This window comes from Sus scrofa, chromosome 14 (assembly GCF_054392235.1).
Source record: "Sus scrofa isolate SSC_HxYL_T2T_F1_AM1 chromosome 14, Sscrofa_HxYL_maternal_Yorkshire_Landrace_v2.0, whole genome shotgun sequence".
NCBI lineage: Eukaryota > Metazoa > Chordata > Mammalia > Artiodactyla > Suidae > Sus > Sus scrofa.
The window spans coordinates 81412814-81437072 of record NC_139396.1 but is presented as its reverse complement, the minus strand read 5'-3'; the positions used below and the strand labels follow the sequence as shown (position 1 = coordinate 81437072).

The 24259-nt window shown below is 49.5% G+C and overlaps 1 protein-coding gene across 8 annotated transcripts; it reads right to left on the bottom strand.

Moving 5' to 3' along the window:
- Nucleotides 1-1789: 1789 nt before the first annotated feature.
- Nucleotides 1790-22910, bottom strand: FAM89A (family with sequence similarity 89 member A). Of its 8 annotated transcripts, none has more exons than XR_014827914.1 (4): nt 22598-22910; nt 5327-6185; nt 4560-4641; nt 1790-4155 (listed from the first exon to the last, which is right to left on the bottom strand). XR_014827914.1 is itself a non-coding variant. In XM_001924531.5 (2 exons), the coding sequence occupies exons 1-2, from the start codon at nt 22868-22870 to the stop codon at nt 5922-5924; spliced, it is 537 nt and encodes a 178-aa protein (XP_001924566.2). In that variant the 5' UTR covers nt 22871-22910; the 3' UTR covers nt 5143-5921. The 8 variants fall into 8 exon arrangements, 1 of the variants encoding a protein (XP_001924566.2); XR_014827913.1 differs by having other exon boundaries at nt 4560-4631; XR_014827915.1 differs by having other exon boundaries at nt 4560-4628.
- Between the last annotated feature and the right edge of the window lie 1349 nt (nt 22911-24259).

Genomic DNA, 24259 nt, shown 5'->3' with positions numbered 1-24259 from the left:
GCCTTGGCTAGCTGGGATCACACAGTGACTGCTGGTGGAGTCTGGTGAGGGATCAAGCACCCATCACATCCCATGGGGAATCCTGAGCCCCCACGCCCAGGGACACACCAGCCTGTGCTTCAACCTCAGTGCCCCATGGCTTTCCTACGCTGGTGCTGGACTTTGGAATTTTAGAGTTATCCTCTCTCCAGCATAACGGATGCTCTAGAGCCCATCTTAAGAGGTCTCCCCTCTCGCCCGTCCTCTCTGAGCTTGTCTGGCATCTTGCTACCCTGGGGCCAGGAGGAAGAGAAGGAAGGGCAAGCTGCTCTGGTCCCCAAGTCCCAGAGAAGAGCAGAGCTAAGTCCTAACTTTTCTTCTCCTATATGATGCCCTTCTAAGGAAACTGGGAAGTCCTCTCAGGGCCTATGGTGACTGATTTTAATCATGTCTAATCTCACGCAAGTCCTCCCCTGACCTAAATCATCCTTCCCAGTGACAGTGGTGTCTGTGTTCATGGGGCCCTAATGGTCACTGCCTCTCATTAGCACTTCGGTCTTGGTGATGGAATGGGAAGCAAGGAGAGGGGGGTCTTTGAGCTTCTGCCTAAGGTTGCAATGCAGAATTCTCCTGTTGCCACTGCTCTGTTCTCTCCCACAGGCACCTGCCTCTCTCAGGCTATCTCTTCCTACCTATTATTGCTTCATGCTTTTGTATTGTTAGTATTGCTTTGTACATGTCTTTAATAAGGATGTTGCTCAACAACATTCTGTAGATGCTAAGCTTGCTTCTGTGAGTTCTCCAGGGAGTCAGGAGAACCGGGTTGTGAGCTGGGAATCTAGGGACCTGTCCTGTTAACTGGTGGCCAAGGCGGGAGGTGGAAAACCATGCACTCTTATCACAGTCAGTCAAAACAAAAGCAGCAGGCAGGCTGTGGACACTTTGTCCAAAGCCCACCACGAGGTGATTGAAAATGCAGGCTCCCGTTGCATTTTCATCCTTGACCCTGACCCAGCAGGTGTCAGCCACTATTCAGGTGTGACCTCCAGATGTGACCGTCCAGCCTCCATGGAGTACGGGCTCAGAAACATCCCTCTGGACAGGACATACAACCTTCCATGAAGACAAGAAGCCTGGACAAGCTTGCGTTTTCACAATCACTAAGTGTTCTTTGAGCAGAGAGAGGAGATTCAACTGCCAACCAGCCTGCAGTGATCTTGGTGGCTGTGGCCTTCCCATCACCCATACACTTGGTATGTTTATCATCACAGGCTCTGAAATAAGTCCTGTGTGTGTAGAAGTCAGACCACAATCCAGCAGAAAGCACTACCCAACAAACCAGTAAATAATAAATCACCGTGATGAGGGCAAAAGGGGCTGCGGCAGATAATCTCCTTAGAGTTCATGTTACCCCAGCAACTGTTTGTGCCTTAAACATAAAACATAGCCTGCATCTGAAAACTCCAGCTCTGCTGTCTTTCAGCCGTGTCCTTAGGCATATCACTTAACTTGGGTTTAAGTTACAGAAAAGAAAATGTTTTATGAAGCACACAGAACTGCCCAGAAGTTTAGGTGTTTTTTGTTTTTTTGTCTTTTTAAGGCCGCACCTGTGGCATATGGAAGTTCCTAGGCTAGGGATCTAATCAGAGCTACAACTGCCAGCCTACAATCACAGCCACAGCAACTCGGGATCCTTAACCCAGTGAGCAAGGCCAGGGATCAAACCCGTGTCTTCATGGATACTAGTCGAGTTTGTTAACCGCTGAGCCACAATGGGAACTCCCATGCCCTGAAAAGTTTTTGGAGACTGTTTTGGTTTTTTGGAGCAGAGAAAGTTTATTGCAGAGCCAAACAAGAACAGGTGGCTTGTGCTCAAAAACCCCAAACTCCCCAATGCTATGGGGGAAGAAGTTTTTATAGGCAAAATGTGGGGTGGCTGCAGGGTTGTTGCTTTCTTCTGATTGGTTGGTGGTGAGGTCATAGGGCGGTGCTCCAGGAATCTTGAGCTCAGCAGGAAGTTGCCATCCTCCACCTGGGTGGGGACCTTAGTTCTGCGGAAGAACTCAAAGGTATTGTTATATATATTCCTGGAGAGGAACCAGGACTCTGCCCCAAGGCTGCACTATTGTTTCTTGACTGTTTCAGACCTTCTTCAAGAACTTATTGAACCAAAGCCAGCTGAGATATTATCCTGCATCCCAAGTAGCTGTTAAGTCTTCTCGGACTCAGGGGCTCACGAAACACCCCCCCCCCCACACACACACACTGTCATACTTGACATCGTGTGCTGGGCTCTCTGTGGAAAGAGGCTCTTCATGTTACTCATCCACATTCTTAGCGCCTGGACCAAAGTAATCCAGAGAAATGCTAAATAAATGTTAATTGAGTGAAAGACATCGCCCTGGGTTACAGAGAAATGAAAGGAGTCAGGTGGGTTAGCCATGAATTCCACTAGGATGTGAGAGGAAATGTATCATTTGTGAATTGCAGACTTAAATTATTGGCAATTTTGGGTTCACTGCACACACGCCTTGGAAAACTAAAGATGCTTTTCTTTAACTACTATGTAGGACATTGCCTTACTAACGTGTTCACAATTCCTTCAGCTTTCATCAGGTAATGCTGGATTGTCTTATCATCTGTTTCTCTGTTGGCGACTGGTCCAGAGTGGGTAAGGAGTTCCCTTGTGGCACAGTGGGTTAAGGATCCAGCATTGTTATTGCAGTGGCTCAGGTTCAGTCCCTGGCTTGGGAACTTACACATGCTGCTAGCACAGGCAGGGACATATAAAAAGAGTGAACAAGATAGACCCACTCTGAACGTACAGATAATGATTTATGCCAGGTAGCAAAAAAAGACACCAGCTGAATCTGTTTTCTAACCATCTGTGGAACTTTTATAAGAAGGGTATATTATAAAACATTGGCTCTGATTCGACCCCTAGCTTGGAAACTTCCATATGCCTCAGGTGCAGCCTTGAAAAAAAGGGGAAAAAGGGAAATTTAATATTTCTTGCCAAGCTGTATTTACAGGAGTAACACTCTATCTGAAGTAAAAGATAGTTTGAGTGATTTTTATATATTGCAGAGTAAACGGAGTAAAAATCCTGGTGGGAGTTCCCACTGTGGTGCGGTGGGTTAATGATCTGGCTTGTCTCTGTGGTGGCACTGGTTTGATCCCGGGCCCAGCACAGTGGGTTAAGGATCCTGTGTTGCCACAGCTGTTGCAGCTCTGGCTCAGATTCTATCCCTGGCCCAGGAACTTCCATATGCTGTGGGTGCAGCTGAAAAGGGAAAAAACTAATAAACAAACAATACAGTGGCTTATATGTATACACCACTTTGCTACAGGGTGAGACTGTGTTACTGACTGTGCCTTGCTTACCTCGATTCATTCTACTCTTTTTTGGGGGTGCCCAGACCATACAAAAGTTCCCAGGTGAGGCAACAGCAGTGATAACGCCGCGTCCTAAACCACCAGGCCACCAGGGAGCTCCTCTACTTCTAACTCTTGACAGCTAGCCCCGCACTGATAGAGTGCCCAGAAACTCGCAGGCACCAGGAATGTCTATGGTTCCAGAAGAATCCAGAGGCAGGGAACTCAGGCATTCTCCATTAGCGGGCTGCCCGAGCTGGAACCAGCCCTGCAATTTTCACTGTCAGGACCAGGGCTCCTGACCCTGGTCTGGGGCTTGCTGCTCTAAGCACCTTGGTCCTTCTCAGAGCAGCAGCGTTGCCCCTGGGATGACATACAGCTGACGTCAGGAGGGCCATGGGAGCATCTTGCCAAGTGCAAGGCTGAGGGGGTGGGGGTGGGTGGGTGAGGTTCCGCATTACGTTTTTGGTGGCATATCACTTGGGGGATATCTAGAACCCTACAGAAGCCTAGGTCCCACTCCTAATTACATCAGAATGAGGCTGGCAGGTCTTGAGCCAGGCTCAATATTGTTCCCGTTGTTGCTCAGGGGTAACAAACCAGACCAGTATCCATGAGGAAGCGGATTCGATCCCTGGCCTCCTGGCCTCGCTCGGTGGGTTAACGATCTGCTGTTGCCTCAAGCTGGGGTGCAGGTCACAGATGTGGCTCCGATCCTGTGTTGCTGTGGCCGTGGTGTAGGCTGGCAGCTGCAGCTCCAATTCTACAGCCCAGGAACTCCCATATGCCACAGGTGCAGCCCTAAAATGAAAAAATAAAAATAAATAATAAAAGCTCCCCTGGTGATTCTATCGTGGTCAGAGTTAAAAAGAGCTGATCTCAGGTTCAACTCATTGTTAACCTCAAAGGAAGAGGTTGCAGGAGATAACCAGACCTCACCGAGTTTTATCATTTTCAGTTTTCTAGTGCCCGCCACTTGTGTTACATGCTGAAGGCAATTCACTGCCCTCATTTTAATGACTGCTTCCAATCTGGGAAATGAGTGGGAATGCTCTTCCTTCTGTGCACCTCACCTCAGTTCCTGACACTGGGCTGTGTACATGGTAAATTTATTTCCTTCTCTGACCCCAAAGAGGTGCTAAAAGCAGAAGAAGGAAGAGCAATGGGTCCAGAATATTTCATGACTGAACAGTGCTGAGACCTACCTGTATGTGGTGATCTCCTGATCACTCCAACTCCAAAACCTCCAAGAATAAGCCACCAGAGCAAAAAAGCTTCTTTCCAAATCTTAACGTCAAGAAAACAACTTGTAACTTTTTTTTTGTCTTCTGTCTTTTTAGGGCTGCACTTGTGGTATATGGAGGTTCCCAGGCCAGGGGTCTAATCAGAGGTACAGCTGCCAGTCTACACCACAGCCACAGCAACACAGGATCCGAGCCAGGTCTTCGAGCTACACCCCAGCTCATGGCAATGCCGGATCCTTAACCCACTGAGCGAGGCCAAGGTTCGAACCCGAAACCTCATGGTTCCTAGTCGGATTCGTTTCTGGTGCTCCACAATGGGAACTCCAACCTGTAACTTTCTTTCAGGAGTTGACTGGATTCAATGCATTATAAAAGTTGATGCCCTTTTTTTTTGTGGCCAAACCCGAGGCATGTGGCAGTTCCCAGGCCAGGGTTCGAACCCACATGACATCAGTGACAAGGCCAGATCCTTAACCCACTGAGCCACCAGGGAAGTCTAAAAGTTGATGATTCTTAAATCAGAACAAAATAATACACAACCACAAGCAGAATATATCTTTTATCCTCATTTTTAACCTACAAAGTGTAAAACGTTCATAAAAGACTTTAATAAATATAGTAAGGCTTAAGGTGACCACTGTTTTGAGTGGAAGAGTTTGCTTTCTAACAGCTAGTGTACATTCGCAATCTTTAAACAAAAACATTCACCACCTTACAGTGAAGGATACAAAACATTAACTTGCCCCAGTTTTTCTCCGTACTCTCTTCCTTCCTCCTCCACCTGATGGAGGAAGGATGATACAGATTCTTTTGACAGGTTAGGAGATGCAGTCCTCTCAATGGGTGTGACCTAAAATGTTCACTATTTCAGTACAAAGCTTGTACTGAGTCACCCGGACAATGAGTAACGCAGCGTACAAAGAAACAAGGCTCAACCAAGAGGCTTCCAAGCTCAGGAGACAGCAAGAAAGGCTGCAGAACGTACCGAGGAAGGGAGCAGGGGAGTATCAGCTCTAATACACTGCAAACTGGAGGCGACCCAATCTGGAAGAAAGTTACTGCTACACGCAAGTTGTCTCATTTTGCACAAAACATCCTTGAGGGTTTTCTTCAGGGACCATTCAGGTGATGCTTTTAGGGGTAAACCCCTGGCTGTGTGCCGCGGGCCAGGATGTGAGGTTACTGAGCGCCTCTAGATCACCTAAGCAGAAACTGGCTGCCCAGCGTCCACGCAGATCCCACCTGCAGACTGAACTGGCAGCGCTGGTCCACAGGCCGGGGCTGCCCACGGCTGAGGAGCAGCACACGCCCCTCCTGGGTCCTCTAGAGGGACCCCAGAACCCAGTCTCTGCTGGGGATTGGGGACACGGGCCGAGGCAAGTCCCTCGGGGGGCCTCGCTCCCTGCTGTCTTGGAGGTGGTCCTGCTCCTGGAAATACTCCTCCTCCTCCTCGAAGAAGCCGTTCTCCAGAGCATAAGTGCCATCCGGGCTGCACGCTGCCTGGCACGCTCCCTTGTACTCCTGGATGGACTCGTAGAGGCTGTACAGCTGGCAGAGCAAGGACATGTCCAGCTGTCGGAGGCCGACCTTGAGGGAGGGGGCAGGGAGGTACAAAAACCGAGAAGTCAGTGCTGGAGTTGCATTTCAGTGGTACCCTCAGCCGGCAATCTGCTTGTGGCAGCACGTTCCTCCCACGCCACCAGCGACACAGCATCCCTCGAGTGCTCCGGGTTCCCGGTTTGAGGGTAAACCTTCATGACGTGACGCCCACACCTCAGACATGACTCAGAGCGTCTAGGGAGGTTCACATCTGCCAGGCAGCGGGCCCCAGCCTGCAGGATGTCCTGAGCCCTCTGGCACACCCTGCAGAGTAACAGCACTGCACGTTCTGGAAACCCCAGCTGGCTCCAGTTTGGATGCCAAGATACAAGAGCGTCGTTTCCTCTTGCCATGATCAGATTCAGATAAAACCCACATGTGCTGCCTTGCCAGGCTGGTCATTCTCCACGCCCTGGGGCAACAGGGTCCCCTTGCCAGGCCCCCGCAGCTCACCGGTCAGGGCCACACACTGCCCCCTGGGAGACCCACCCTCTTGCCCGCTCAGTCACCAGGACACATATGGTCAGACTCCCTTTCCTCCTGAGATGGGTGTGGGATAGCTTGCCCCTCAGAGTGAGCAACTGAATATGCTATGGAGACACAGGTCCTTGACAGATTCTCCAGGGAACTATTTTCACAGGAGGTAACAGAACAAAGAACATTGAAAAGTCACAGATTGGTTTATCCGAGGTCCTCCCTTCCCTGGGGCCCCTCCCAAGAAAAAGAGCACAGTCAGGGAGTTCCCTGATAGTGCAGTAGGTTAAAGACTTGGCCTTGTCACTGCTGTGGCTTGGGTTCCATCCCTGGTCCGGGAACTTGTGTATGCACAAGTGCACCCCTCCCCCTCTCCCAAATAAGGAGCACAGTCAGGAAAGGAAAGGCATCACTTCCATCAATCCCAAAGAAAGAAGGGTTAATCCATTTAGAAATGAAGCCTAGACCAGCATGTCTACACTTTGCTGAGCCTGAGAACCACTTGGGGATCTTGTTAAGCCAGCAGATTCTGACTCAGCAGGCCTGGGGCCACTGATGACAGGGACGCTGAGAAAGGTTGCTGGGTGGCAGACCTCACTGAGTGGCAAGGGGAAAAGCTACGCAAGATGTCACTGTGCAAGTTATTTATCATCTCTATGCCCTGGGTGATGACAAAATGGGGTAATTGCTCCGATGGGGAGAATTCAATGAATTATCAACCGTTTTCTTTCTTCCTTCTTTTCTTTCTGGCTGCACCCATGGCATATGGAAGTTTCCAGGCTAGAGGCAGAATCAGAGCTGCAGCTGCTGGCCTATGCGACAGCCACAGCAACACCAGATCCAAGCCACATCTGTGACCTACACCACAGCTGTGGCAATGCCAGATCTTTAATGCAGAGAGTGAGGCCAGGAATCAAACCCACATCCTCATGGATACTAGTTGGCTTCTTAACCCACTGAGCCACAACAGGAACTCCTCAATCATTTTAATAAATAGGAATCAAATACCCTCTGTGAACCAAGCACTAGGCAAAGAACACTCAAGACGCAGGGCAATGAGCACCTAGGAAAGTGCAGAGCATGTCAGGGGACTCGGTCCTTAAAATTACCCAGAGGTGAGATTTTCCAAACAAGATAAGCCAGGGTCCAGTAAGAAAGGTCCACCTGGTAACAAGACTGAGTGTTAGGTTCCAGGTCTCTCTTCACACCATCGACCACGTTAAAGCACCCTCAAAGCTGACTCTCTCCAACCTGGCATGTTAACTCAGACACTCTAGGATGATTTCCGAATGCAGAGGCAGGTCCTGTTGCTGCTGGAGATTCCCCATTACCCTAGAACTCCTTCTGAACTACAGCTTCCTGAAAATGCTGCTCCTAGGAAAAGACTGGGCCACAAGCAGGGGGCATGGCCTCCAGGCCCAGATCTGCCCCTTCAATGGCTTTGTGCAGGCCCCTGCCCTCATTGTGCCTAGAAATAGGCGAGTCAGACCAGGTAAGCTGGAAACCAGGTGTGCGCTGCTCAGGAACACAGCACTGCCCCGCATAGGCCTGTTGCACAGGCCAACCTATGCAAAGCATTGGGAAGAACAAATTAGTCCCCAAATAGGGATTTAAACACACACACAGGCCCCTCCCCGCCTCTCAGGACCTCCTTCCTCAGGCACTACCTTCAACTTCCTTCTCTGCTCACCAGCAAATCTCCAGACCGCGCTAGGAAGACTTGAACTCTGTCCTACCTACAACGCAGCTTCCCAGCCAGACACCTCTCCCTCAGCTGTGCTTGTTTCCACATTTTCACTTGGATCTTCTAGAGGGACGATGAAAAGCCCTAGGCAGCCCCCCCACAACCTGGTCTGAATCTCTTCTCTCCTGCGCCTCACGCACTGATCAGCGTGCATGGAGTCCCTCGGGCCCGTGTCGCCCCAGCTGTCTCGCTGCATGGGTCAAGGCCTCCTCTCTCGCCTGGCCCAGCACCAGCTTCTCGCCCACTCTTGAGACTTCGATGGGCACAGCCACCAGGGTTGCTCGCTGTCCCTCGTCTTCTCTGCCGTCTCTCGGCATTCATCATTCTCTGCCTCGTGCTAGACACACACGCAGTCCTTCTCCGAACGCAGGGACCCACCCCCTCTCCGGATCCCTCCGCAAGCAGCGAAGGACCCTGCACAGGAAACACTCAGATCCTGGTCGGCAATGGGTCAGCGCCTTGCCGCAGAAACGTACGATGCGCTTCAGAGGTCCCCTGCTGCGGAAGTGGCCTGGCCCTGGGAGGGGGTGCTGGGACCTGCAGGCCCCAGGCTCCACCCCACAGGCAGCCCGTGGGCCCAGAGCACTCAGAGGTGCCCCTGAGAAAAGCTGCCGACCACGTGGTTCCCGACAGGTCATCACCTCTTGCCTGGCAGGAGTGCTCATTACAGAGTCGGCCGCCTGCCCAGGAGGCAGGCTCTCAACAAGGGAGGTTTGAGGGTCTGGGGGCCTGGGAAGGGGAGAGAAGGACGAGCCAAGAGAATGAAACTGCAGGGATTTTAGGACTTGACTGGATCACCTATAAACAAAAACGTCTCATCCTTCCAGAGAAAAAACTGGGGGGACACACCATGACCCTCACCACTGTCCCCATTCTACAAGCAGGAGAAGCCTGCACTTTAGGGATATGTCCCCACATGTCCCTAGAAGACAGATCTCCTGATTCACAGCTGCATTCAGAAAAGACAGCTCTTTTTTTGAAAGCACAGTTGAAAAATACAGAAAGGCTCATTTAAGAAAAATATAGGAGTTTCTGTTGTGGCTTGGCGGGTTAAGAACTTGACCACTATCCATGAGGATGTGGGTTCGATCCCTGGCCTTGCTCAGTGGGTTAAGGATCCATGAACTGTGGTGTGGGTCACAGATGCGCCTCAGATCCTGTGTTGTTGTGTATGTGGCACAGGCCGGCAGCTACAGCTCTGATTGCACCCCTAGCCTGGGAACCTCCATACGCCACAGGTGCCGCCCTTAACAAAAATAAAGTGCAGAATTCTAAGGCCCTGTGATTTGTCACCCCTTATTCTAGACCTCCAAGACGACTGAGAACAATTCACTTGTTTCCACCACTTTAAACTGCTAGCATGATTCCTTCCTCTCTCTGCTCAGGCTTCCTGCTTCCTTCCTGAACTTTCCCCACAAACAGAGCTCCCTGCTCCACCTGCTCCACACACAGGTGGCTCACCAAGCCCCTGCATCTCCAACAATGGAGCCCGGCAAACCTAAACCACCCTCCAAAGTGTTTCAAAAAAAATTCACAATAGGTTAGCCTCAGGAATACACCCCAGACAGGGCGGTGGTTCCCAGCTGGGCTTCAGGTGGTTCCCAGCTGGGCTTCAGGTCACCGAGTTTCTGACTACCTCAGAGGGGTGCTGCTGGGGAGGAAATTCTTCTGACTTCTAGATTACAATAGAAACATTACCATCAGGATACAAGGCTCAGAAGACAAAAGAACACTTTACTGGGAAATTTTGCTGTAATTTACTGAATACAAAGCATCAAGAAAAATTGCTGGATTTAGCAGTAAAAAAAAAAAAAAAAAAAATCACATTTAAGAAAAATAGCCTGTTTCATTTAAGAAACGAAAAACAAAAGTTGGAGCAATTCATGTGAGATTAAGAGACACAGAAGCAACTTCTTGCCAAAATACAGCAATGAGTAGAAAACAAAACAAACATACAGACAAATGGTCTTATTTGTACCCAGCTCCATACAGGAGCCTGGGCAGGGTCTGTGGGTGGAGCTGGGAGGGAGCAGGTCTAGGGCCGGCAAGGGTCGTCTTAGTCCCAGTAGTCATACTGCAGGTCACTCTGAATGAATCCCTCCCTCCCTCACCAGTATACTATCTCCCATCACTGCAACTCCTCCCACCTAAGATGAAAAACACCCACCTCTGAGTTTGCTGGTGGTGCAGCAGGTTAAGGATCTGATTAGGTCACTCCTGTGGCTCAGGTTCAATTTCTGGCCCAGGGAACTTCCTCATATACTGGGCATGGTCGAAAAAGAAAAAAAGAAAGAAGAAAGGAAGGAAAGGAGGGAGGGGGGAAGGAAGGGAGGGAGGGGGAAAGAAAGAAAAATACCCCATCTCACATGAGGTGGGGGGGGAATATATGGATCCGATGTTAAGCTATTGAATCAGGAAATATACATATTACAGTCAACCCCAAATATAGGAACGAGATGCAGGAAAAAAAAAATCTGTCATATGGGAGTTCCCGTCATGGCGCAGTGGTTAACGAATCCGACTAGGAACCATGAGGTTGCGGGTTCAGTCCCTGCCCTTGCTCAGTGGGTTAACGATCCGGCGTTGCCGTGAGCTGTGGTGTAGGTTGCAGACACGGCTCGGATCCCGCGTTGCTGTGGCTCTGGCGTAGGCTGGTGGCTACAGCTCCGATTCAACCCCTAGCCTGGGAACCTCCATATGCCGCGGGAACGGCCCAAGAAATAGCAACAACAACAACAAAAGGAAAAAAAAAAAATCTGTCATATGAAAGTTTAGATCAAAACATAATGGATGACAGAAACTTGACTTAAAAAATTGTTATAGGAGTCCCTTGGTGGCCTAGTGGTTAAAGGATCCAGCTGTCACTCGGGTTACTGCTTTGGCATGGGTTCAGTCCCTTGCCTGGAACCTTCCACATGCCAAAGGTGAGGTGCAAAAAAAAAAAAAAAAAAAAAAAAAAAAAATTTATATTATAGGTCATACAATAAAAACCAGCCAGTCATTTAAAAGAAGGAAGAGGTCTCTAAGTACTAGAGTAGGACACTGAGCAATGCACAATGTTAGGCATAAAAGTTCAAGGTACAGAATAGTGTGTTTAGGGCGATTTCACTCTGCACATATGTGCACATTGACGTGCAAGGTTTTTTTTTTTTTTTTTTTTTTTAATGGCCACACCCACGGCATACGGAAGTTCCTAGGGATTGAATCTGAGCCACAGCTACAGCAACGCTGGATCCTTAAACCTGCTGCACCAGGCGGGGATGGAACCCATACCTCTGCAGAGACCCAAACCTCTGCAGCCACATGTGCCACAGTAGGAACTCTGCAAGCTCTTGACTGAAAAAGGAAACGTCTGCTAGCAGAATTTACTTCTGCAAAGTTGAAAGGGATATTTACATCCTGTCATACTACTTAATTTTTTTTCCCCAGCAATCATGTTACTCTTAAAACTCTGCCTGACTTTTAACTAGCTAACCAGTTCATTTCCAGAGACTGACTGTGAAGAAGACAATCTCAGCTGTACACAGACAGGTCATCCTCATCCTTTTCTGAGGCTGTAGGTGTTGTTTCTGTTATGATGAGAAAACTGAGGCACTGAGGAGGAAGGCCTTTGACTCAGAGCAGAGAGGAAGTCGAAATCGGTCAGAGGGCTCCAGCGCCTTGACCATCAGCCTGCACATCAGCCAGTGCAGACAACACTGGAAGATGCCACGATGCCAGCTGCAGTGTAGCAAGCTGTTGAGATCATAGGTGACTTTTATTTGGGGCTTTCCTGAATTTTCCAGATTTTCTATTATGACTACATATTAACTCATGAGGAGAGAGCTTTTCAAGTTATCTTTTTATTTTTTAGGTTTGTTTCTAGTTGGTTGGTTGGTTTTGGCCATGCCCATGGCATATGCAGGTTCTCAGGCCAGGGATCGGACCTGTGCCATAGCAGTGACCCGAGCCACTGCAGTGACAGTGCTGGGTCCTTTATCTGCTGAGCCACCTTTTTAAAATGTAATGAATGAATAAGCATATAGGACGAATGGCTTGTGAATGTACCATAGACAAGTCTTGGTAAATGCCTTCAATTGAATCAGGGTGTCTAGCATGCATCCGCAGGAACAGAATGTAATAAAGCAAGCTGTGACCTAAGGGATTCTAACCTGATTTCTGAATAAAGGATGTGCTGACAGGAGGATGCAGACCTGCATACCATTTCGAAAAAGAGAATCAGAGAGAAAGGCTTCATCAGTGTGGATCTAGCGGAGAAAGGGTGGTTAACTCAGCTGCTGGAGCTGGACACGTGCCCCTGCAGGACCCTGGGCTCCCAGTGAGCTGGGTGGGACCCAGGCTCACGAACCCAGCTTCCCACCCATCACACGGCTCCTCCACTGGTTGGAATCGCAGTGGTGCTACTCATCTCCTGGTCAGCCTCATCTGCTGCTAACGTGTAGCCCCACCAAGCTGACAGTGATTCAGACAGGAAACAGACCAGGGTGCATGACTGCGCCCAGGATTAAGCCAGACTCTCAGCCCCGCCCACTCCTACATGCTCCCACAAATCCCCCAGCTAGGAAAGGCTGTTAGTTGACTGTTCTGCTTTCAACTGACAGTATCCATAGTGATGGATGGACCCTATTCTGCAACTCAGCAGTTCCCATGAGGACAATCTTGTTTATCTAAACTAATGGTGCTACCAAGTAAGCCCATTTCCTCCCATTCTGTCCTAGGCAGAGATGAAGAAAAGTGATTGACCCTTCTAAGAAATGCCTTTACACATTCCTTTACTTTTTTCCCTGACTACCAAAATGAAACAGTCTAACTGTATTAAGAATTCAATGGTGGAATTCCCATCATGGCTCAGCGGAAATGAACCCCACTAGGAGCCGTGAGGTTGTGGGTTCAATCCCTGGCCTGGCTCAGTGGGTTAAAGATCAGGCGTTGCCATGAGCCATGGTGTAGGTTGCAGACGCGGCTCAGATTCTGCATTGCTGTGGCTATGCCTGTGGCTGGCAGCTGTAGCTCTGATTGGACCCCTAGCCTGGGAACCTCCATGTGCCAAAAGTGGGGCCCTAAAAAGAAAACAAAATAATAAAAAGTAAAAAATAAATTCAATGTCTCACAATTATACAAAACAGCCTTCCCTAATTTCATGTTCTAAAGCAGCAATCTAAAACAAACAAACAAACAAAAAACCCCAAAGGAGTTCCCATCATGTCTCAGTGGTTAACGATTCCAACGAGGAACCATGAGGTTGCAGGTTTGATCCCAGGCCTTGCTCAGTGGGTTAAGGATCCAGCATTGCTGTGAGCTGTGGTGTAGGCTGCAGATGCAGCTTGGATCCCAAGTTGCTGTGGCTCTAGCATAGGCCAGTAGCTCTGATTAGACCCCTAGCCTGGGAACCTCCATATGCCACGGGAGCGGCCCTAGAAAAGACAAAAAGACAAAAATAAATAAAGCAAGCAGCAATCTTCAAATGTCTTGGTTGCAGGACCCTTTTATACTCCTAAAATTACAGAGGGTCCCAGAGAGCTCTTGTTTATGTAGGTTATACCTATCAATAGTCAGTCACCTTGTTAGAAATTAAAACTGAGACACTCTAATATATGAATCTATTCACAAATACTACCTGTTAGCATAAATAACATGTTAACATAAATAACATTTTTATCAAGGACATTTTGTAAATCTTTTCTGTGTCTGGCTTATCTGCTCCTACACTTGACCCTTTGTAATCTGCTTTTTTGGTTGAAGTCAACCTGGCCTCACACAGATAACGCAATTGGGAAAAAGAGGAGTATTTTACCAGTAATTGTGGTGATTCTTCTCTGACACTAACCTTAAGCTGGCTGCAGTGTGGAATTTGAAAACCATGCCAAGGAGCTTTCACACTGGTTATATCAAAACCCATCAGGCTTGCACTCTGAATGGCTCTGAAACCCACCAGATTTCCTTAGGTACTATTTGAAAAATCACATTTGTCCATATGACCGCCACATAATTATGGACCCTCAAAGGATCTGGGGACCCCTAGATGTCCTCAGACCATACTTTAAGAACCACTCTTCTAAAGATATCCACTTCTAGCTGTTTTAGCATGTGCCCCTCAAGACACTATGTGTATCCAATTTGTTTTTCAGCTACCTTACCACATACACAAATGTATATACATACTGGGTTGTTTTCTTTTTGTTTTGGTTTGGTTTTTTTGGTTTTTTGTCTTTTTAGGAGGTTAGCATATGGAGGTTCCCAGGCTAGGGGTCCAATCAGAACTGTAGCTGCTGGCCTACGCCACAGCCACAGCAATGTAGGATCTGAGCCGCGTCTGGGACCCACACCACAGCTCATGGCAATGCCGGATCCTTAACCTCCTTAACCCACTGAGTAAGGCCAGGGATTGAACCTATGTCCTCATGGATACCAGTGGGTTCATTTTCGCCGAGCCACAACGGGAACTCCTACAGTCACTCTTAACAGACAAATGCCTGTAACGAAAAGGTGGAGGAAAAGCAGAAGCGCTGTGCTGTTCGAGACACTTGAGTGAGGAATTTCTGATTGCTACAGGAAGGCACAGGAATAGAAAAAAGTTTACAGTGGTGTGAAAAAATATCTTTCAATCTTTTACATCCTCAAATCGTACAACTATTACGTATAATCTCTGAGACAACCTCTGAAATGAATGAAACCAGACCAGTGATGCCACAGACACAGGTGTGCTTTCACGTGCACACACTATTGTACAGCCTTTGTTTTTGCTTTTATTGGATGGATTCTGGGATGGAGACAAGTATCGTACAGGGTAATTAGGACCTAAAAGCTTTAAGAACTAGTGTAGACAGCCATATTTTTGATCAACGGAGTCTAAGAATAGCAACCTACGCCTGTCTTCCTTTTCTGCTGCCGCTGTTTTGCATTAAGTGGATTTACAGCCAGCAGATATAGCTGTGCAAGGCTCCCTTGGGGTCACATAGGCTCTGCACCTGTACCCACATTTATGACAGAGCAAACTTCTTCTAAGGGCATAGTCAAGACCCATAAAAACATGAGGGAAAAAGAATTATACTGCTATAGCCAAAAAGATCCTTTACAGCATTTGATTCTCATTTTCCCAACAGGGGACCTATAGTCTAACATAGTTAAGTGGCTTCCTAAATTATATTACATAATTTAATAATACAATTCATGCTCTTGATGCCTGGTTCATGAGCTTCCCAAAGAAGTTGTTAAAAATGCAGACCCTGTCCCATCATGGCACAGCAGAAACAATTCCAACTAGGAACCATGAAGTTTCGGATTTGATCCCTGGCCTCGCTCAGTGGGTTAAGAATCCAGCATTGCCGTGATCTGTGGTGTAAGTCGCAGATGAGCCTACGTTGCTGTGGCTCTGGCGCAGGCCAGTGGCTGCAGCTCTGATTGGACCCCTGGCCTGGGAGCCTCCATATGCTGCAGGTGCGGCCCTAGAAAAGACAAAAACAAACCAACAAAACCCCCCCAAAACAAAAACAAAAACAGAGTCTGGAGTTCCCGTCGTGGCACAGCGAAAACGATTCTGACCAAGAACCATGAGGTTGCAGGTTCGATTCCTGGCCTCACTCAGTGGGTTAAGGATCTGGCATTGCCATGAGCTATGGTGTAGGTTGCAGACATGGCTTGGATCCCACATTGCTGTGGCTGTGGTGTAGGCTGGAAAGCTGTAGCTCCAATTCGACCCTTAGCCTGGGAACCTCCATACGCTGTGGGTGCAGCTCTAAAAAAAAACACCAAAAAACAAAAACCAAACAGAGTCTACCTTCTCCCAGATTCTGTAGGTGCAAGAAAGGGCCTAGGAATGTGCATTTTGGCCACACCTGCCATATGCGTAAATTCCCGGAAGTTCCCCGGCGGGGGATGGAACCAGAGCCAAAGCAGTGATAACCCCAGATCCTTAACCCACTGAGCCACCAGGGAACTCCCTAGGAATATGCATTTGAGCAAGTGGCACAGGAGATTCTGGGGAACACCACAATAAACCATGCTGGTGAGAAGACAGTGAAAACAAAATGACAGCATTAAAGGCCACTGACCATCCCATCTTCTCTGATGAAGGTCAACCAGAACGCTACACTGGGAGCCAATGCTCTTATTCCAGATGGCATTTCATAGGTCTGACTCAAGATTGGAGCTCCAACCACAAACCCATCTCCTCCCTAAGACACTGGCTTCATGTGTAGGATGAGGACTGAACGTTGCTAGGATCTGGGCTCTTCAGGTTAATGCCTGTCACCTAGGACACAGGTCACTGGACAAGCTCATTAGGCACTTAGTTGTCTCAACTGAAATGTGGGAAAGGCATTTTGTTGCCCTCAGAAATCAAACCCTTTTTCTCAGATAAATTCTTCACCCAAAGTACCGCTGCTCAGGAAATCTACAGTTCTCCTACAGAGAACAAAATAGCTGCAGGATAGTCTGAAAGTAAAAGGAAAACTGAGGCAAAGAGGTTCCGAGTGAAAGCTACTAGAACTTGCTGCTGCTGATGGTCTGAGAAGCAGAACCCAAGAATCATCAGGGTTGCAGCCCCACCATCTCTTGTCCCCACGTCTGAGGCTCTTTTTGGGTCTGGATGCTTTTGTGAGACTTGGGTATCTAAGCTTTTTTTTTTTTGCTTGCTATATAGGGCCGCACTTGGGGCATAAGGAAGTTCCCAGGCTAGGGTCTAATCGGAGCTATAACTGTCAGTCTACACCACAGCCACAGCAACTTGGGATCTGAGCCACATCTGCGGCCTACACCACAGCTGACAGCAACACTGTATCCTTAACCCATGGAGTGAGGCCAGGGATCGAACCTGCCTCCTCATGGATGCTATTTGGGTTTGTTACCACTGAGCCACAAAGGGAACTCTGAATACCTAAGCTTGAGTGTGCCAGCCTCACAAGGCTGCTGGGCGAGTGCTCTTTATTTTTTTATTTTTTACTTTTGCAGCAGAGGTTACTTTGGTAAAAGATTTTTTTTTCTTTTTTTTTAAATGAATGTATTTAGAGAAGGTGGTCTCTGCAGAACCCAGAAAGCGAAGGTGGGTGCCAGTGTTCCCGCTGACCCTGACCGTCAGGCCTGTCCTTCAATGGCACGCAAGGATGTGAAACACCAGCAGAGATCTAGTAGACAAGCTAGCCTGACGGCAGACAGATAACAATCTTGCAAACTGTGGGGCCCTTGAGGGCGAGGTATTTTTATCCAGAAAGAGGCTGGTGGTAGATACCTTGTATGCTGGCTATCCAGTACCAGCCCTGCTCCATCACACCATCTTAGTAAAACACCCTCCTGTCACGGGTCACCTCTGGCTGGCCCAGGCTGGCCAGAGCCCACCACCACCCCAAGCTGGGCCCACTGGCTTCCTTCCACATTTTCAAACTGGAACGCCCTGAGGCATGGCTGAAACTGGGAGCGTGGACACCGCTGGCAGTCACATTCCAAAATGTAGGAAAAAATAAATAAAAATGCAAGGGAGGGGGAAGAAGAAAGAATACAGCGGCCTTCCTGGGTTCCCCGTGAACCCAGGTTCTAGTCTGTCTCTGCACACATCCAGCCCTACAAGGTCCTCCTTTGGCAAGAGTTGGTTCACATTGAGTCTCTATGGCTAACAAGTCTTCGGTCCTGCAAACTGACAAGTGGTCTAAACTATGGCTACAGATTGCTGTACGATGCCGTCTCTGCCAGATGCTTAAGCTCTTTATCACCTACATGGCTCCTATGCACCTCTGTACCTGCCACAACACTTTACATCTAACAGATACCCAGTAAACTTACACTGAATATGATCTAAAAATACTTTCTGGAGTTCCCGTCGTGGCGCAGTGGTCAACGAATCCGACTAGGAACCATGAGGTTGCGGGTTCGGTCCCTGCCCTTGCTCAGTGGGTTAACGATCCGGCGTTGCCGTGAGCTGTGGTGTAGGCTGCAGACGCGGCTCGGATCCCGAGTTGCTGTGGCTTTGGCGTAGGCCGGTGGCTACAGCTCCGATTCAACCCCTAGCCTGGGAACCTCCATATGCCGCGGGAGCGGCCCAAGAAATAGCAACAATAACAACAACAACAACAAAGACAAAAAGACAAAAAAAATAAATAAATTAATTAATTAATTAAAAAAAAATAAAAATAAAAATACTTTCTGATGTTGGGGGGAAAAAAAACAACAAAAAACCCCAACAGTCTCAGCTTCTTGTTTTAAAGCACTTTTTCAGGTCTAAAGAGCAACAGCCATCTGTGTGACCCTCACAACTCTTCAAATGGGCCTGTAGGGGGCAGGGAAGGGAACTCGAAGCAACACAGAACTTCAGAGGGGGGGTTACGGGGACAGGAAGGGCTGAAACCTGGAGTGGAATCCAGGACTGTTAGATCAGAGCAGGGCGTCCCCAGTCAGGGACAGAGCCTCTGCCCAAACAAGCTCCCCTGGACACCAGCTGCCTCAGGTTCTGGCCCCACTGTTTGTCAATCAGGTATCTCCAGCCCAAACCCTCTCTGCCAGCCTCTAGCCCCGCATTCTGAAATGTTTAACATACTCTTCCACTGATGTAATGGCCAACCACCGTCCCCCAGAAGAAACCACTCCTTCTGACTCCTCTACTGTTGTCATGAACCCCACCTTCATGACAGATGACAGATCATCAAGGAAATTACTAGCGGTTATATTGTTATATTACATTATAATATACATTGACCTGAAAAATACTTGCAATATGTGCCCCCCCCACCCAAAGCAGTAAAATGCAATGCTTAAACTGGGTCTTGGAGCCAAACACATCTGGTTGCATCTGTCACCTTAGGTGAGCTACTTAAATTCTGAGTCGTATTTTCTTTTCTTTTCATGGCTGCACCTGCGGCATATGGAAGTTCCTGGGCTAGGGGTCAAATCAGAGCTGCAGTTGCCAGCCTACGCCACAGCCACAGCAACAACAGATCCAAGCCTCATCTGTGACCTGTGCCACAGCCTGCAGCAGCTCGGGATCCTTAATCCACTGAGCAAAGCCAAGGAATGGAACCCACATCCTCACAGAGACAACGTCATGTTCTTAACCTGCTGAGCCACAATGGGAACTCCTCTGAGTCATATATTTGAAAATACAGACTTTCAGTATTTATCTCGTGGGAACTTAAAAAATTAAAATGATGTAAGCAAAGCACTTACATTGTGCCTACAAGGAGATATCCCCAAATATTAACAGTGATGGTATCTAGGTGCTAGGACTGTGATTTTTAATCATTTTGCTTAGCTGCATATTCTGTAAAAAAAACACTCAAGTCTTCTCTGGTTCCTTTTCATCACCGTCCCTGACTCTAATACTTAATGAGCCATTCCTGCAGATTCTGTTTCAGGGAAGCATCTCCCATTTGATTCTCCTGTCGCATTCCAGGGTCCCCACGCTGCAGGAGGCTCTTGCCTCCCCAAGCACACCTCTAGCCCTCCCAAGCCCAGCTCCCCCTATAATTCCTCAAAGCCAGCTCTCCAGCCTGACCCCTCCCTTTGCTGCTTGAGACCTCTGCAACCCACCCAGCCCGGCCCCTGTCCTCTCACAGTTGGAGTGTCCACTCCTGTGCTATTCTGAGCAGAGCATGCATCCATCCAGCTTTCCTGCTACTCTCCTGTCACCCTTTTCCCTTGTTAAGATGTCATCACCTTTGGGGACCTTCCAAGCCACTGCTGCTGGAAGCTGGCCCTCTTTTGTGCTTGCACAGGACATTTTAAAACAGGACTAATCAGGAGTCCCACTGTGGTGCAGTGGGTTAAGAATCAGACCACAGAGGGTCAGGTTGCTTTGGAGGCTTGGGTTGAATCCCAGACCTGTCCGGCATTGCCACAGGCTGCAACATAGGTCCCAGCAGAGCTCTGATTCAATCCCTGACCCAGGAACTTCCATGTGCAGTGGGCGTGGTCATAAAATTTAAAAAAATAAAAAGGGACTAATCACATCCTGCCGTCACTATGCTAGTTACATACCTTGGTATAGATTCTACCTTCAAATTAAACAGATCAACACAAACTACTGGGAAGATAATTCAAGCAGGAGCACCCAGCTCTTTGTTTTCTTTTTTCTTTTTTTTTTTTTCGGGCTGCACCTGCGGCATGTGGAAGTGTCCATGCTAGGGGTTGAATTGTAGCTGTTGCAGCTGGGACCTATGCCACAGCCACAGCCACAGCCAACGTGGAATCTGAGCCGCATCTGTGAGCTGTGGCATAGGTCAAGACAACACCAGATCCTTAACCCACTGAGCGAGGCCAGGGATCAAACCCGAATCCTCATGGATACTAGTCAGGTTCCTAACCCACTGAGCTGCAACAGGAACTCCTGAACACCCAGTTCTGATCTTACAAGGCCCCTCAGTAGGAGCCTGAGTTTGAGGGGGCCACTCTGACCCCATTGCCCCAGGTTAGTAAATCTCAAAAAGCCAAAAGACCAGAGGACTTCTAGGACCTCATGACATTTCTTAAAAGGGGCTTGTCAAGGCCTGTAGCCATATTTTGTTTTTATCTCAGCTAAGTATCAGGCAGACCCAAGACTGCTGTTTATTTTCCTTGTGCTTCAAGTACAGAGGGAGCTCTGGTCCAAGGCGTAATGACAAGGCCGTGGCTATGCTTCAGTTGTACCAGGAGGGACCTGGAAAAATACTTGCGGGAAGGGCACGTTTACTCCCAAGCCACCACTTAGTAATATGCAAGACTCCAAAGCATGTTTATAAAGCAGAGAGAGCTTCACAACAGGAGTGGCCCTGAGGTTTTCCTGTTTCTGTTCCAGTCTGTAACTTACCTCAAGATGAATCTTCCTATTTCACCCCTGTATTTTTGCTGCACCTAAGATGTGTAAACACACTTGGGTGTAGATTTACCTAATTAAAATGCACCTCACCAGCTGTGCAATGACAGTGTCAATTAATGTTTATTAATAAATCAAAACGGTTGGCTTGGAATTTAAGTCATTCTATAAGAAGCTTAGACAATCTTTTCCTCAAGAAATGGAAATCACTACAGAGTGGGGAGATAACTGCTGATTAATTAAAAAAATGTTAAGACTGTTTTCCCGGATTTAATGAAGTCTAAGTTTTCAGAATAGCTACACTCCTGAAGAAATGCATAAACTGAATTTTTCTAAACCATATCTTAATGTGTTAGATGCATATTTAAAGGATTCCTATAAGAATTTCTTTAGCAAATGTATTTTTGGGGGGAAAGGAGCTTTCATATATTAGGTTTCCTTAATAAAGTATTTACCTGTGCCAGAAGAGAAGCACCTGCACAAGGTAAAAGAATGGGCAGATTCTAAAAAGACAGAGAAGGTGGCCCCACAGAGTTAGAAGGAGGAAGTTTTTCTGTTCTCTTCTGGGTGGGCCTAAGCCTGAAGAAAGATTCCGTGCTACCCACATCTCTGCCCTTGCCCTGCTTTTTGGCGTCACCCTCACTACAATGTCCCGGTCCTCAGACACCTAACATACTCCCCAAGGACTGGGAAAAACCAAGCCCCATTGTTTGGGGCCCAGACACAACCTGAAGAATCCTCACGGGTTTCACCCAGACGCGGTGGGCCCCACCTCCCCATCCTTCTCGAGGCGGCTTGGGGAATCCGAGTACCGCGCGGAGAGGGGTGAGGCAGAGCGTTCGCTTTCCCCACCATCTGCGGGCCGGAGCCAGCCCGCAGTAATCCGATTCTGCAAGCGCCGCCTCGGGCGCGGGGGAGGGGGGCGAGGGCTGTTCCAATCCGCTGTCTACACTCGGACGGACAAAAAGCTGTCCTCTTCAGGGCAGGAAAATACGATTGCACACAGCTCTTACGCCCCTCGGGCGCAGTTGAGTCCTCTTTCAGACCAGGGACATCTGCTGCACTCTGGGGAGGGTGACGAGCCGACCCCGGCCCGAGGCCAAGCGCAAGCCCCACGCCGCACCTCCCGACGCTCGGGTCTCTGAGCCGGCTGGAGTCGTACTAGGGGCGTCAAGTCTCTGAAAGGCCGCCTTTCGAGAGGACGACCCTCTCGGGGCGAGGGTCCAGTCGTGGCCACAGAGGGGACAAGCAAAAGGGGTTAGCTGAAAGACAGTCCCTCTTTCGGCGCTAACGCCTGGGGCAAAGGAGCCTGAGACTGGCTGTGGCGCGGGCACTTCCGGCTAACTTTCCCAGTTCGGCGAGTCCGGACGGGAAGGACCCCCGCTCAGCCCGCGGACCCCCGCTTACCATCTCTTTACGCAGCAGGGCCAGCGCGGCGTCCAGGTTGGGGGGCTTGGCGGGCAGCACCGTTGCCCGCGCCCCACCGCCGCCAGCTCCACTTCGGCTCAGCTCGTCCTGGATCCGAGACTTCTGCGCGTAGAGCCGCTCCAGGTGCCGCCAGCCCCCCGACGCACCGCCCCCCGACGCCGAGTGTAGCAGCCCGCTGAGGCTCTTGGGCAGCGGGGGCAGCCCGTCCACCCGCAGTCCGCGCACGGAGCTGGCCGCCCCGGCCCCGCTCATCCCGCCCAGCCAGACCACGCGCCCGCCAGCCGCAACCGCCGCCAACGCCGCCGCCGCCGCCACCCGAGGGCCAGGCTCCTCGGCCCGCCCCGTTCCCGGCGGCGCCCCGCCCACTTCCCTGCCCCGCCTCTTCTCCCTGCCCCCTCCGCGGCCCACGCCCCTCCCTGCTTCCCCGCCCTGCGCCCTCGACCCCAGTGCGCCCCACCGCCCCGGCTCTTCTTCGGCCCCGCCCACTCTCTTCCTCACCACCCTCAGCGCGTCTGCGCCCTACCCAGCAGCCCAGTTCACCACCGACCCCTCCTCATTAGCCTCCGGTCCCCACCGGCCCCGGACCAGCCCCCACTCGGCGCCCACCTCGGCTTCCTGGCTATCTTCCAACCCCGCCTCCTCGTCACTCGCCCCGCCCCACCATGCGCCTATCCCCGCGCTGAGGCTCACTTTTAGCCAGTCCTGATTCTCCCTCCCCACCTGCCCGCGCTGCTCTGGGGATCGAGGCCACCCACGCTACCCCTTTCCCGGCAAAGTGGGCTCCGAGACCAGTCCCCGGAGCTGCTCGTAATTACTGATGGGGGAGGTCATCTCAGATGCGACCGGACGGGGCCAGCTTGGTGTGGGGAGTCAGGGTACGGAGCCTACCCCTCCAGGAGGCCAGGATAAAAGGAGAGAAGTTTTGGTAGTGCTAGTGATCCCTCCCGCGGTCACCGTCCCCAGAGGCAGGATCTAACACGCCAGGTACAGGCTGACCAAGGGGGAGAAGGCCAGGTTCTGGCCACAGGACCCCCGCCTGTCCCCGATGGCAGAATCTGGACCGCTTCTAGTTAAGTCTAACTTTCCACAGGGACAACTGGGGCCCAAGCCCCGGCGAGTCACTCTTTCACTGCAGGGCGCGCTGGCCTTCTCAGTAAAGGCAGTCAGTGTCCAGCCATACCGACAGCAGCCAAGAAGAGCATGGGGTATACTTTGGGAACTTCAAAATTCGAACAAAGATGGCTTTCAGCTTGGCTGTGGAAAGAGCAATTCTAAATGAATGGAAGTGTTAGGAGAGTGGAGAAAAGGATTAAATCTCAGAAACTATCCATCAACTCCGAGGCAAAAGTGAATACTCAGGACACCTCAGAGAGGCAGAAAGAAAAGAGAGAGAAGCAGGCTCTACCTTTTGGAGAAAGAATAAGAACGACAGAGGTTATACCCAGATTAGTGACAGAAAAGGCAACAAAGAATTGATTTGCAGAGACAGCCCCACTGCAGATTAAAAACGAATGCAGTATATAGAGACTGGATAACTTTAATGCCTGCTGATTCTCGCCTTTAATTATCAAAGGGGCTTAATGGGTCTAAATACCTTCCATGGGATCATAATTATACAGTGTTCTGAGCACTTCAGACACT

Coding starts and splice junctions, on each gene's coding strand:
- FAM89A (XM_001924531.5), bottom strand. CDS start 22,870: ATGAGCGGGGCCGGGGCGGCCAGCTCCGTGCGCGGACTGCGGGTGGAC. Junction 6,186..22,597: donor CCCTGCTGCGTAAAGAGATG/GTAAGCGGGGGT, acceptor CCCTCCCTCAAG/GTCGGCCTCCGACAGCTGGA.